Raw genomic sequence first — 15048 nt, 5'->3', positions numbered from 1 at the left:
TCTGCCAACGTTCCCCCCCTTAGCTCCCCTCAGCCCAGCAGTCTCCTGGCTGCCTGCAGAAGCCCGGCTCCGTCTCTCTCCCCCACAACCTCTCCAGGCCTCCACCTTCTGGAATGGCGTCCTCTCTCCTCTGAGTCCTGCTGACCCAGGGCCTAGGGCTGACTGTCCTCTGTCCTGAGTTACGAGCAGGCTCTCGGTTCTCTACTGGACCCGTCTCTGCACCAAGACTGCTGCCTGCCTCCTTTCCCTGGGCCCCCAGCACAGTGCTCAACAAACACTGGCCAAACTGACCCCATCAAGGAGGGAAAAGTGGACAGGTGTGTCCCCTGCCTATGTAATTCATGATACTGGGAATACAGAAGCCACCTGGTTTTCAGTCACATCAATCATATTCTCAGTTTCAGGGAATTCACCTGCGACACAGGGACTGGACTGTGGGAGTCCATAACCACAGCTGCCCCTGGGTCGAAAGCCCTGCCTCTCCCACAACACCTGGTGGCTCCTAACACTGGACTTGGGGGAGGCCTGGTCACCAAAGGGAGTACCAGCTCCCAGTGCAGTTCCTCTGCGTAGCAGACTCTCTGAAGGGGGAATCTGACTGCTTGGCGTCCTCCACTGTTGGGTGGGGGGCAGAACTGCTCTGGTTCTCTCTCCTCTTCTCCCTCTGCGCCAGGGCAGTGGCGCTCACTCAGAAGCCCCCAGAAGGGACAAGAACTCTAACAATGAGGCTCCAGAGCAGCAGCGCGTGCAGCCTGGCTGGAGTCCGAGTCCTGCCCTCCATCCCTCCAGCCGGGCATGAGTGGGGGAAGGAGCATCTGCCTGGCCTGGCCTGGCCCGTGGCCCACGGCTGTCTAAAACTGGTTTTGGCCATTTAAGGGATCCTTGAGGAAAAGAAAAAAGATAAACCCCCAGTAAATCCAATTTAGCAATCCCAGGATGTCTCTGCTGATGGCTACTGCTCTCTCTTAGTGCCTCCAAACGATCCATGTGTAAAATAAACTCACAACCAGGGATGGCGAGTGCCCCAGGAAGAAAGCAGGAATGGGCGGAGAGGGCAGACTGGGGAGGGGGTGGAAACCACTCTGGCTCTCTGTGAGACAAGGAGGTTGAGGGTAAAAACACAGTCCCAACATCACTACTGCTGCTCCCAGCTACTGGGCTGTGCACCTCTTTTCTGCTGACTCTAGGATGGCCAGGGCAGGCAGTCTGGCCAGCTCCCTCACAAGAGTGGCATTTCCTAGGCCACGCCAACTCCACTAAGTTCCCATCGCTCCTGCCTCAGGAAGGAGGCTTGGTCTTTCTCTGGAGGGGTGGTCTGATCTCCCTTCCCACCTACTCTCCCCAGACCTGAGCAGCTGTTCACAGTGTGGCCAGAGAGACTGGGGTGGTCCCTGTCCAAGGCATAGGCTCAAGTCCACTGAGAGGAGGGAGCACAGCCATGGACAGCCATTCCTGGCAGCCACTGGGCTACCAGGTCAACGCTCCTGGTCGTGGAGCAGAGAGGGCGAGCTAGTGGGTTCTGCCACCCTGCTGCCCCTGACCACGCCGCGGCTTACCTCATCTATTAAAGGGTGACTTTCGGCTAAGGGGTCAAAAGGTAGGAACAGAAAAAGTGCTGGTCCTTTCTTGAGCTCATTATGCAGCAGGAGACTCTTGCCTCCGTGGGGCCGCAGCCATCGGAAGAGTGTCTCGCGGTTCTCCGAGGCCCACTTGTAGATGTTCTCGGCTGTGTAGTTCAGGACCTCCCTGGGGAAGACCTGCGGAGGAGGACAGCACAGAGGTTCAGGGGGCTGGGTGAGACAGGGCCACACCAGGGCGCACAGCGCCATCCTTCAGAGCCCACGCTGCCCCAGGAGTGAGCAACCGAGGGGCTGCCAGGCCAGCACCCCACCCACAAGACCTTGGCCACAGGGGCAGAGTGACAGTGGTGGCAGGAGTGCCTCCTCCCCTCAGACAGACCCCAAAATAATCTCCCCTGCCTGATGGTGGCCACAAGGACCGCTACTAGCCCGTCCCAGGAGAGCTGTGAGACCTCACTATCCATCTATAGAAGGACTGACTCCTCTGCAGGAACAGGAATTATGGAGTCAACAACTTGTTAGATTTTTACCGCAGTCCTGAAGGCCTGTCCCCAAGGCAGGGACAGAGCTCCTGTGAGGCAGAGGCTGCACCAGGTTGGCTCACAGGTCCCCCTTAGTGCCTGGAGGACCTGGCGCAGCAGGGACTCTACAGGCCTATGCATGGACCAGGTGGCCTGAACTTGGCCTGAACACGTACGTTCAAGGCTGTGGCTCACACTTTGTGCGAATACACGAAGCAAAGAGACACTCGGTTTTTGGCTTTGCTTTTCTACAACAACCAATATAGGTGAACATAAAGTCATTCCTTAAAAGTCCAGTGATATAACCCACTGGTGTCAAATGGAATTTCCAAAGAGGTGCTGTGGAGGATTTCACAATGAGATATTTGATACCCTAAAATGGAAATTTAAGTATCCCCACAACGAAGATGTCCACTCTTTTGTGTTTTACGTTACCATCCCCAAACGTGGCATTTGGTAGATGAAGACTACTGCTAAACCAACCAACCTTAAAAACTATCTGATTAAAGCAGAAACCTGGAGGGCTGCGGCTCAGTGGTGGAGCGCTTGCCTTGCATGTGTGAGGCCCTGGGTTCCATCCTCAGCACCACACACACACACATACATACATACATACATAAGTATCTTTTTTGAAGCAGTAAACCTGATCTCTTTTATAGTATCACCTCACGGCTGTACCTTTTTTCTCCATCCATCTAAAATTTCTTCCTCAGTACCCTTTACTATAAATAAATGTGATACACTTAGGCCAGGAATGAAGAATGTAAGAATGACAGCTAGCAAAAGCAGATGAAGTCACAAGAAGCTCAGGCACAAGAAGAGTGGCGGGCATGGAGAGACCATGGCAGCAGTGGCGCTGAGGGGGCGTGGGAATCTGAAAACACTCAGACCCCATCATCAACAATTCTGCTGGGAGAGCATGAATATAAACTGAGTTTGAATATAAACTGCAAGAAGCGAGGCACAACATCTGGAATACTGGAGATACAGAGAAGCCAGGTGATGGGCAAGCAGGGGCCCCCAGACAGGGCCTGGCGGCACCTCTGAAGGCACATGACCCACTAGTTGAGCCACGGGAGCCCAGGCTTACAGGGGACAGGCCTTACTCTGAGTAAGGGCTATCAACCATCACATGTCCTGTAAGCCCCTGACACTGTCGATGAGGTCAGAGAGAGAGCGCCCAAGAGCACCATCACCAAGCGCACGTCGGTGATGTGACTAAGGAAGCAGCCGTCAACAGAGAAGCACAGGACTGCGCAGGACACAGGCCAACGCTCAGAAACAGCCGAGTGGAGGCCACCCCACCAAAAAGCAAAAATATCAGGGAACAAAGGCGACAACGGAGAACCAAGGATCTCTAGGGTGAGAAGCCATCGACTTCTTCCTCTGACTGGACAACTTAAAAAATCCATTATGTCAGCAAAGGAGAAAGCATGTCTCATGACCACCCTTCATGAAAGACAGGAATGAACAAAGAACACCCTCGCCCAGTGGAAGCTCAACCTCTGTGAACAAGGGCCAGAGAAACAGAGGGATGCATTCCACCTAGAGGGAAACTAACCAGGCTACACTAAAATCTAAGAACATAAACAGAGAATTGCTGAGTATTACGCTCCTGAGCTCCTGAGCCCTATAACGCGTGGACTCTGACCCAGGAGTGGGGTGCTGGTCTGCAGGTGCCTTCAGCCTGCACATAAGAGCACTCATGGGTCAGCCATTCTCACAGGAGCCTGTGGCCCACGCAAGTTAAGAACCACTGCTCTAATACAAACGCAATTTCAAAATACTTACAAGTGATGTGTTGAAATGTCTATGTAAATACACACTTCCAGAGTGTACTAAGGATACCAGTTTCGCAAGATGTTTATTTGTGATAACCCCAAATCGTACTGTTCCTAGGTAATCTGAAACAGAAAATTTTCCTTTATTAAAGAAAAGGCCTATGCCTCGACACCACCACAAACCCAATGATCACGTCCTGATGACAAGTCCCCTAGTGCAAGGCTCTTCCTGCTAACCTAGCCTAGGCAGGAAGGAGAAGGAGCTGTGGGAACCCTCCTCAGACACAGACTGCAACCCATCCAGCATCGCGTCTACCCCTGAGAGGAGCATCTCTCACATGGCTTGCACTGAGGAGCCTACTGCATCGTCTATGAGGCTCAGACCTGCCCCCCTTGCTCACACGGGCCACCGCAGGGCCACGGTGGCTGCTATATTCTCGGGATGCTTCCCATGGCTGGCTCCTTGGCCTCATTCATCTCCACTCCCACCTTCTTCAACAAGCCTTCCCTGACCACCCACCTCTCCTCAAACACCCAGGGAGGGAGTCCAAGGGGACTGTGGTCCCTCCCTGCTCAGGCACTTTCCTTAATTTTTCATAGCACTTATTCATATCTACACAATCTTATTCATTTATTTAGATTTTCCTTGGTCCAACTTCCTCTTCAGAACGTAAGTGCTGTGAAATATAAATCCTGTGAATGTTTACTGCCTGGGATATGTATATAAGAGACTGACAAACATTTATTAAGTGAGCAAATCTAGCATATACAATCAGTAAGAAAAAGAAAATGGTTAAGACAGGCAAACCACAGGAAAGGAAATGTACATGGCTGATAATTGCATGGAAATGCACTCAGCTTCACACTATCTCAGGAAAGCAAAATAAAACAAAATGCCACTTTTTACTTCAAATAGCCCAAATTTAAGACATAGGAAATGTCAAGTGAGCAGGGAATGCTCCCATACAAGGCTGGCAGAATCGGGAAGGCGGGCACAGCCACGTGGGAGAGCAGCTTGTGGACTGCTTGCAATGAAGAGGGACACGGCCAGCAACCTCCACATCTGTGCATCAGGTGCCTGCAGACGTGAGGAACTCCAAGGCAGAGCTATCGGCACTGCAGGAACAGATCTCGAAGACACATGTGACAGAAAAAACAAGTGAAGATGCCAAGCATACCTTTTATGTTAAAAAAAATAAAAAAGAACTCACATTTGCAAAACAGTATTTTTCCTCATAGGTGCATATATTTAGAAATGTAAAAAACCTGAAAGGAAGGCGTGGTGGCATGTGCCCCTAGCCCCAGCTGAGGAAGGAGGCTGACTTGAGCCCTGGAGTTCAAGAACAGCCTAGGCAACACAGAAAAACCCTGTTTCAAAAAACAAAAACAAATCAAAAAAGATTCTGAGCCAGACATGGTGGTGCACTCCTATAATTCCAGCAACTTGGCAGGCTGAGGCAGGAAGATCTCAAGTTCAAAGTCAGCCTCAGCAACTTAGCAGAACCCATCTCAAAAAAATAAAAGGGGTGGGGATGTGGTTCAGTGGGAAGCACCCCTGGGTTAAACCCTCAGCACACACACACACACACACACACAAGATTCTGAAAGGTTAACAGAACTGGTTTGGTGTTGCGGGACAGAGATGAATGAGGACTTCTGGTGTGACACTTTTGACTTTCTTCCACAAAGCACATAACACTGTAATAGCTATGTGACCATGAAGTATTTAGTGTTAAGAAGGATAGATAAGATAGTGGAGGAAAAAGTACCTTCCTTCCTAACCCCTTTCTGCTCTATTAGCAGATGTTACACAAAATCGGTTCAACTTTAAATTTACAAAGTTACATCCAAATGTCTATGGTAAAAAACACAAAGGTAGTAAACACAAGCAATCTCTGGTTCAATCTTGAGTCCATCCTCCTGGCAATGACATCTTGCTTCCCTTGGGAAGGAGCAGCTGACAGCACGAGGTGGGAATGACGTCCACCTTCTGCCACCGTGGATAATCTTCAACACAAACGTGACGAGTAGTTTAAAATGGCACAGAAGAAATAGCAGAAAAATAAGCCAAAAATTAGAGACTGATGGCTTGTGGTGAAGCAGGGCTGAGAGGCCTGGTGTCCCCCGGTGGGTTCTGACGGGACCCTTGCTGCAGTAATGATAAACCTAACTGTGCTGCACGAGAATCTGGAGCCAGAGGGTGAGGGAGAGAACCCACCTGAGCAACTGGAAAGCGCCGCCCCCCCATATGGGTGCTGTCGAACAGGACAGGCAGGACTGTCTGTAAATGCCAGAAATCTCCTTCACAAATGTGTTTCTCACAGTGGTATAAATCGGCAATTCGGAGACTACTACTTTGTTTTTTATTTTGTGAGTAAATGTATTATCAATGATGAGCTCCAGGGTTCTCACTGAGGGAGTAAGAAGGCACACAGGAGAGGGGCTGGGTTGTGGCTCAGTGGCAGAGCACTTGACTAGCATGTGTGAGGCAGTGGGTTCAATCCTCAGCACCATATGCAAATAAATAAAAAATGAATGTACATCAACAACTAAAAAATATTAAAAAAAAAAAAAAAAAAGGCGGTGGCACATGGGAGAGGGAATGCAAAGTGAATGCTGTGGTGCCAGAATGGAAGCAGAGAGTTATATAAACGAGGATGCCTAAAGTACCTGACAAGCGACCTGGAAGTGCAGATGCAGGCACACACGCACGCAGGTACTGCCTACTGCTGCCTGATGAGAAGACCTTAAAGCAAGGTCACCCAACCCCAACTCTTGCTTTCCAAACACCATTCTCTAATAAAAGGAAAGGCTCTCGGTGAGGAGACTGGTTCCAGAGCTGGGACCAGGGAAGTACAAGCCTGAAATTTCTTGTATTAAAACAAAAAAGTGCTCATAAGAGATGGGGGCTTGAAAAACATACATTGGAGAAAAGGGCCTTTTTCAAAAATGGTGCTAGAACCAGGCAGGTTGGCGCACACCTATAATCCCAGCAGCTTGGGAGACAGAGGCAGTAGGACTGCAAGTTCAAAGTCAGCCTTGGCAACTTGGCAAGCCCCTAAGCAACTCAGTGAGACCCAGTCTCAAAATAAAATATGGGGATGTCAAACCCCAGTAAACAAACAAACAAAAAGGTACTAGAAAACTGGTTATCCACATGTAGAATGAGACTAGACCCCTACCTCTCACCCTGCACAAAAGTCAACTTCAAATGGACCAAAGACCTAGGAGTTAGATCAGAAACTATGCAACTCCCAGAAGAAAACGTGGGTCAACACTCCAGCTTTTAGACACAGGCAGTGACTTTCTCAATGGGACCCTTAAAGCTCTGGACATCATGCCAAGCATTAACAAATGGGATGGCAGCAAATTAAAAGCTTCTGCAGGGCTGGGGCTGTGGCTCAGTGGCAGAGCATTTGCCTTGCATGTATAAGGCACTGGGTTCAATCCCCAGCACCACATAAAAATAAATAAATAAACTAAGGGTACTGTGTCCATCTACAACTAAAAAAATATATATTAAAAAAAAAAAAAAGAAAGCTTCTGCACAACAAAGAAAACAATTAGGAATGTGAAGAGAGAACCTACAGGATGGGAGAAAATCTTTTCTAACTACTTTCTAACAGAGGATTCATATTTAGAATATATGAAGAACCCCAAAAATTTAACATCAAAAAACCACATAACCCTTTAAATAAATGGGCAAATTAAATAAACAGACACTTCTCAAAAGAAGAAATACAAATAGCCAATAAATGTACAAAAAATTTTTCAGCAACATTAGCAACTAGGGAAATGCAAATCAAAAAAAGTACACTGCACACCTCACACCAGTCAGAATGGCAGCCACTAAGAATGATAAAGAAAAGTGCTGGAGAGGATGTGGAGAAAAAGGACACTTTTCCGCTGTTGGTGGGAGTGTAAATTAGTACAAGCGCTATGGAAATCAGTATGGAGGGTCCTCAAAGACTAGGCCTGCAAGGACCATATGACCCAGTTACACCACCCTGCAGCATTATGCTAAAGCATGAAAGTCAGCCTACTAGAGTGACACATGCCTACCCACGTTTACAGCAGCACAATTCACAACAGCTGAACTATGGGACCAGCTTAGGTGTCCATCGATGGATGAATGGATAAAGAAAATGTGGCATATGCACACAGGGGAGTTTTCATTCCACCGTAAGGAATGAAATCACACCATCTACAGGTAAATGGATGGAACTAGAGACCATTATGTCAATGAAATCAGTCAAACTCAGAAGGTCAAAGGTCATATGTTTTCTCTCATATGTGGAGGCTAGAGAGGAAAAAATAAAAGAAAGGTGAGGAGGAGGATCTCACGAAAATCAAAAGGAGATCAACAACAAAAAAAGGAGATCAACAGACAAAAGGGACCAGAGGGTGGAAGGAGGGGAGGGAGGGGGGAAGTGCTAGGGAGTGATATTGGCCAAATTATATTGTCATACTGTGTGCATATATGAATATGTAACAACAAATCTCATCATTATGTATCACTGTGGTGCACTAATAAAAAATGTGCAAAGAGAAAATAAGATCTAGGATGAAAGTAGATGGACTTATCCAGGACACCAGAGCCAACCCAAGGCATTCCTAATGGTCAATGCTGGAACAATATGAATAAAATAAAAAGTGACGGCACTAAGGTGAAATAAACATCTGTCTCCATAAGACTATTACTAAGGGAGAAGAGTCAGCTTGTTTTCCCCAGTGCCAGGGCACTCTACCACACAGATACACTCCCAGCCATGTTGTTGTTGTTATTATTTTGCAGTGCCGGGGATGGAACCCAGGGCCATATGCACACTAGGCAAGTGCTCTACCACTGAGCAACACTCCCAGCCACCCAAGGTATTTATTAATTACAAAGGAAAAGACAGTAAATTCTCACTGGAGAAACCCAGCAGACACTACCTTAATTAAGTGATGAAGGTTAATACCACCAGTAGAAGATACGCTGACATAATGAACCTTTGAAAGTGGCATGAGAGGATATATTTCTGTGGCATTCTTGGAAAAACGCACACCCTTGTGCCAATCCACAAGAAAGCATTAGACAAACCAGAACTGGGGGACTTTCTATAAAATACCTAAGCCGTGTTCTTCAAAAGTGTCACAGTCTCCCAGCATCTTGAGAGGCTGAGGCAGGAGGATCATGAGTTCAAAGTCAGCCTCAGCAACTTAGCGAGGCACACAGCAACTCAGTGAGACACTGTCTCTAAATAAAATACTAAACGGGGCCAGGGATGCAGCTCAGTGGTTGAGCACCCTTGGGTTCAATCCTCAGTACCAAAAAAAAAAAAAAAAAAGTGTCAACACTCATGAAAGACAAGGAAAGACAGAGGAATTGTCAGAGGTCAGGTGACTAAGGAGAAAAACTAATCAACTGCGATGTGAGATCCCAGATGGCATCCTGTCTGTTTTGATACTAGTGGAAACACTGGGAAAATTCAAATACGGACAGAAGTGTAGTTAACCGTACTACAGTGATGCTAATTTCTTACCTTTTACAAAAGCCACACATCTGTGTTTATTTCTTAGTTTTTACAAGATCACCATACCACATAAATGAACACATGTCAATAATCCCCATTATATTATTATTACAGCTTGGGGAGGCAGGTAATCAGGGAAATCTCCGCTCAATGTCTGCAGCCTTTCTGTTAAGTATAAAAGTAGTTCCTGATTTAATCTTTTTCTTTTGGTGGTGCTGGGGATCAAAGCCTTGTGCCTGACAGGCAAGTGCTCTACCACCAACTCTTAATTTTTTTTTTTTTTTTAATGGTACAACATGTGCCATTTCCAGGGCTGTCATAGAAAAAGCAAGACCTAAGAAACGCTAAGACTTGGTAGAACCTAAACATCACTGTTCAGAGGAAAAGGCTGGACATTGGTGGACAGCCACAGTTAAAACGCAAGAAAAAGCAGCCAGGAAGGACACTCATTTGACAGTCTGCCAAAGTCACCAACTGGTCTACTGGAGCAGAGGAATAAGAAGTGACAGTCTGGCCCCAAAGCTGAACGAGGACATTTAAAAATCATTTTAACCCCATTAACAAGAATGGACAGTCTGCCTGCACAAAACAATCCTACCACACTCACACACTGAGTTTCAAACCCTGTTTTTTCATAGGTAAAGAGATGGACAAAAATCACACCTGTATCGAAGTTCCTGTTACAGTGGAAATCTTGTGGTCTCATGAGAACAAAGAGTGCGTGGTTAGCAGAGCAGGCTCACAGTGCAAGGGGGATGAAAGGAGACAACACTCCCTGCCCGCGGCCAGAGCACCTCCTGGGAGAGGGGGGCACTGGTCCTTCCACAATAGGGGTCTTTTTTAAAAAAATATTTTAATATTTATTTTTGAGTTTTCGGCCGACACAACATCTTTGTTTGTATGTGGTGCTGAGGATAGAACCCGGGCCGCACGCATGCCAGGCAAGCGTGCTACCGTTTAAGCCACATCCCCAGCCCAACACAATAGGGGTCTTGATCATTTACAAAATAAATCCTTTTGTCCTAAACATAATGAGGCTTCAATATTTTAAGAACTTTGAGTACTGTGAATAACTTAATTTAAAAAGTTCTCAATATAATTCATTCACCTGATAACATGCCAGCTTGAGATCTCTACTAATCACTGTGACAGGCAGCGTCAAAGAACACTGTGAGGGGCTGGGTGGTGACCCGGTGAGTGTTCAGGGGTGAGCACTTGCCCGGCACATGTGAGGCAATGGGTTCGATCCTCAGCACCACATAAAAATAAATACATAAAGGTACTGTGTCCATCTACAACTAATTTTTTTTTTTTTTTTTTTAAAGAGAGAGCACCCTGAGCTGAGCATGGTGGTGCACATCAGAACCTCAGCCAGCAGGGAGGCTGAGGCAGGGAGGGCTGCGAGTCCAAGATCAACCCCAGCAACTTAGTGAGTCCCTACGCAACTCAACAACTCCCATCGAAGGATGTACCTGCAGGGGACGGTGCATCCATCTTATTACACAACTGCTTTCCCCTGAAGTCCACAGCTGCACTGTCTAGGTGGCAGCCTCGAGCCACATGTGGTACTGAGCCCTTGAGATGCAAACAATGAGGAACTAAATCTATTTAATTTTGAAGTGACGATTTAGCTGTTGGAAAACCTTTCTGTTTAAATCAACTTGGGTATGTCAGACTTTTATCAAATATAAGTTTTATAAAATCTAAATATACATAAAGTATTTCCAATAAAAATTTGGTGTTTAAGTTGAGATGTGCTGTTAAATGTAAAGTATAAAAGCATAAAATACGGGGCTGGGGTTATGGCTCAGAGGTAGCATGCTCGCCTACCATGTGTGAGGCACCGGGTTTGATCCTTAGCACCACATAAAAATAAAATAAAGATATTGTGTCCACCTACAACTAAAAAATAAATAATTTTAAAAAAGCATAAAATATTTTTTTAAAGACTGGGTTCAAAAACTAAAATAAGGTAACATCTCAATTTGATACTGATTACATGTTTAATGACAATCTAGATATAATAGGTTAAACAAAATACATTATTTCACCTGTTTCATTTTAATTTCTAATTGAAATTAACTATGTAATTCATATTATATTTTCACTGGACTATGCCAGGATAATAATGATGAAAAAGCAAGATTTGTTTATGTCAGGAAGAAAATTAGACAGAAATAAGTTACTTCTCTCAGAGGCCCACGGCACCTGGTATAGTAAAAGTGAGACCTGAAAGAACAGACACACGCCAGCACTGAACAGGGTGAATGTGCAGGAGACTTCTGTGTGAGCTAAGTTCTCAGGGACCATGGAGTTTCAGGACAAGAAACACACCCGTAGAGATAACTGCTGACACAAAACTAAATACAGCTAGATTGAGTCACATGACATTTAATCAGCATGACCAAGAAACCACTAAGTCCCTGGGGAAACTTCTCTACTTTTACACTGGGAAACAGTGACATTCCAATAGACCAACAAGTATCATGCACTACAGTGCCATCCATCTGCTTGGAAACAATCCTTACCTTATCCTATACTTTCAGTCATTTTTATTAATTTTCTGCTTCCCCACTCTTCTTTCCCAGGTTTTGGACAAGTTAGAAAAAGGGAAAACAAAGAATCATATACAAAAAAAAAAAGAATGAAAAACCACTCCGCTAACATTTCTAAGCACTTCGTTAGTGATCCACGTTTCCAATGCTTCATAACCATTTACTGGATGATGACTTCATCACTTCCAATGATAAATACATCCATCAACTTGGAAAAACTTTCAAAGGCCTAAACAGAATACGAAAATCCTTGTTTTCAAAGTATAAACTATTGCTATTATTGCACTTCCCCCTAGAAATGTGACTCTGAGGCTCATACATTTTCTAAACTCTTCATATAAAGCACAAGGCAATCATCTAGGAAAAAGAAAAATCCTGGCACCTGGGCACCACAGGCACATTCTGGTGCTTGCCAAGACACTGCTAAATAAACACGTGACATCTTTGCCATGAGTTTCTTTCTTGTAAGTTAAGCATGAGAGAAAGAGCAATGTGGTTCCAAATAAATTATGTTTGATAAAAGAAACACCAGAGTCATAAATGCACTGTCACGTATATCTAAGGTCACAGTGAAACGTATATCAACTCTTTGTTCTCATCTAACAAATACCAATAACAACAGTCAATCAGTCAATTCAAGTACTCCCCTTGTATACATTTCAATTAAATCCCTTTCTTTTTGCTGTCAGGGAAGATAAGACTTCACAGAAGATGAACCTGGTCAGCGCAGACAGCCTCCTCCACTTGCTGCTCTCAGGTTCCTCTGTTCTAAGGGATCAGTGTATGAACCCGAAGACCAGCGAGCAGTCAGGGCTGGGCTGTGGGCATAGCAGGATGCCTGCTAGTAACCTGGCTTGTTCTCAGGAGACCCAGTCCCTGCCTGTGGGAAGTTCTCATTCGGAAGGCATCACTAAAGCCCAAGGGAAAACGGGAAGCCAGCCCGAGGTGCTGAGTGAGGACAGCCGACTAACGCACAACAGGAGTTCCAAGAAGGGGGTCGGTGGTAAGAACACCTCCTTTTGATGCCCCCGGGATGTGAGACGTCGTGCCTGCTAGGCAATATGGAATCAATCCCCAGGACTTCAGCTAGGCCTTGACAAATTAGCAAGGGGGATATTAACCAGAGAAAGGCATTACATTTAAAGCAGCTCCACAGGCAAGGCCAGGAGGGAAGCACCATATTGTGCCACCAGCCTCATCCCAGTGAAGCACAGTGGCCAGAGGCAGAATGCAGCAGGGCTGGAAGAGGTGAGCTCTGGAGCACGGGTCTACTCCCATCTCAGCTCCTGCATTTACTGCTGTGTGACCGTATTAGTTTCCTGTCACTGCAATAACAAATTACCACAGACTTAGTGGTATAAAACAACATACATTATCTTAAAGTTCTGGAGATCAGAAGACTAAAATGAGTTTCATGAGCTGAAATCAACCCTGCCCTGTCAGCAGAGCATGATCCTTCTGGGGGTTCTAAGGATAATCCATTTCCTGGCCTTTTGTAGCTCCCAGAAGTTGCCCGAATTGCTTGGCTGCAGCCCCCTTCATCTTCAAAGCCAGAGAGGACGGCTAGACAAGTCACATCACTCTGACATTGTTCTTCTGGCTCTCAATTCTGCTTTTAAGAATCCTTTCTATACAATGGAAATAGTCCCTAGATAGCCCTGGGAACTCTCCCTACCTCCAGGTCAATTTGTCAGCAACATAATTCCTCCTTGCAGCTTAACAAATTTATAGGTTCTCTTTTATGGGAAGTTGTCATTCTGCCTACCACCTTGACCCCTGAGTAAGTTAACAACCTCCTCAGAAGCTTAGTTTTCTCATCTGTAAACAGTCCCTACTTCAAAGAGTGATGGTAAAGATGGAGGCAAAGTGCCGTCATGGAGGTGCTCAAATATCAGCTTGTCATGTACAACTGGTGCTAGGAGTCTCTTTTTTGGCCTTAGTTCTTACCTAGCAGCATTTTAAAAGCTTCAAAAATAAGTCATAATGGAAGTAAGATTATTTCTCATGAGCTGAGCATGGTGGTGCACACCTATAATTCTAGCCACTCAGGCTGAAGCAGGAGGATCACAAGTTAGAGGCTAGCCTCAGCAACTTGGTGAGGTTCTCAACAACTTAGTGAGACCCTATCTCAAAATAAAAAGTAAAAAGAGCTGGGGACATTGCTCAGTGATAAAGCATTCCATTCCTGGGTTCAATCTCTGCCACCCCCCGACAAAAATCTATGAAATGTGAGAATTCTGTAGCTAACATAAATGCAATGTAGTTCAAAAGTCGGCTTTAGGAACAGGCACTGTGGAATTGCTAACATGTTTATTCTAATGTATTAACAAGCACCCAGAGGCTCTTAGAACAAAGGCGGACAGTTTGAAGACTTCCCTCTATGAGTGAGAACTACAATAACCAATGAGATTATCTGAGAACACCACGTGGTCCTAGACCCTGTTCCACTTAGAGAGCATTGTTAAGACCAAGGCCTTGTCTATAGATTCAAGGAGCCCAAAAAAATAGATGAAGTAATCTCTGAGTCAGCTTTGCTTGGTAGTCCTGTTTTCTCAAAGCCTTTAAAAAAACATTGCACACTGCAAGAAGACCTACCTCCAGACCTCTTGATGTTGTGTAAAATTTGAAAACTGAATAGAAAATGCTCCAGAAAAGCTTTATTCATGAGTAAGGCTATGGAGCAGGACACCAGCAACCATAGCAGCAGTAGACGCCTCTTGGTGGAGCAGAGGGACCCTACAATGCAATCAATTAATTCCTCTTGAAAAAAAATCACTAGAACAGTAGATTGTTCCTCAGTATCTGGGGAGATTAGTTCCAGGACTCCCCACCTCTAGGATGCCAAAATCTGAGGATATTCAGTCCTCTCAGTAAAATGGCACAGCTTAGGCATATAACCTATATACACCTTCCCATGTAAATCATCTTTAGATTACCTAGAATGCCTAATATAAATGGTATTTATATAAATGTTATAGTATATTGTTTAGGAAATCGTGACAAGAAAATATCTGTACATGTTCAATACAGATGGAATTTGTTCATTTAATTTTTTTCCTAAGACAGAGTCTCTTACTATGCTGCCCAGGCTGGCC

General features: G+C 45.5%; 1 protein-coding gene across 3 annotated transcripts in view; it reads right to left on the bottom strand.

Moving 5' to 3' along the window:
• Positions 1-15048, bottom strand: part of Txndc11 (thioredoxin domain containing 11) — a 61782-nt gene that overhangs the window by 15286 nt on the left and 31448 nt on the right. For all 3 annotated transcript variants that reach the window (XR_003583538.2, XM_027940890.3, XM_071605559.1), the window contains 2 exons: positions 3893-4005; positions 1557-1757 (listed from right to left, as the gene is read on the bottom strand). Coding sequence is in view for 2 of the 3 variants with exons in the window: in XM_027940890.3 (XP_027796691.2) it covers positions 1557-1757; positions 3893-4005 (314 nt within the window). In the remaining variant the exon portion in view is untranslated. The remainder of the gene's footprint in view (positions 1-1556; positions 1758-3892; positions 4006-15048) is intronic.

This window comes from Marmota flaviventris, chromosome 19 (assembly GCF_047511675.1).
Source record: "Marmota flaviventris isolate mMarFla1 chromosome 19, mMarFla1.hap1, whole genome shotgun sequence".
NCBI classification, from domain to species: Eukaryota; Metazoa; Chordata; class Mammalia; order Rodentia; family Sciuridae; genus Marmota; species Marmota flaviventris.
This window is presented reverse-complemented; position numbering and strand designations above follow the sequence as displayed.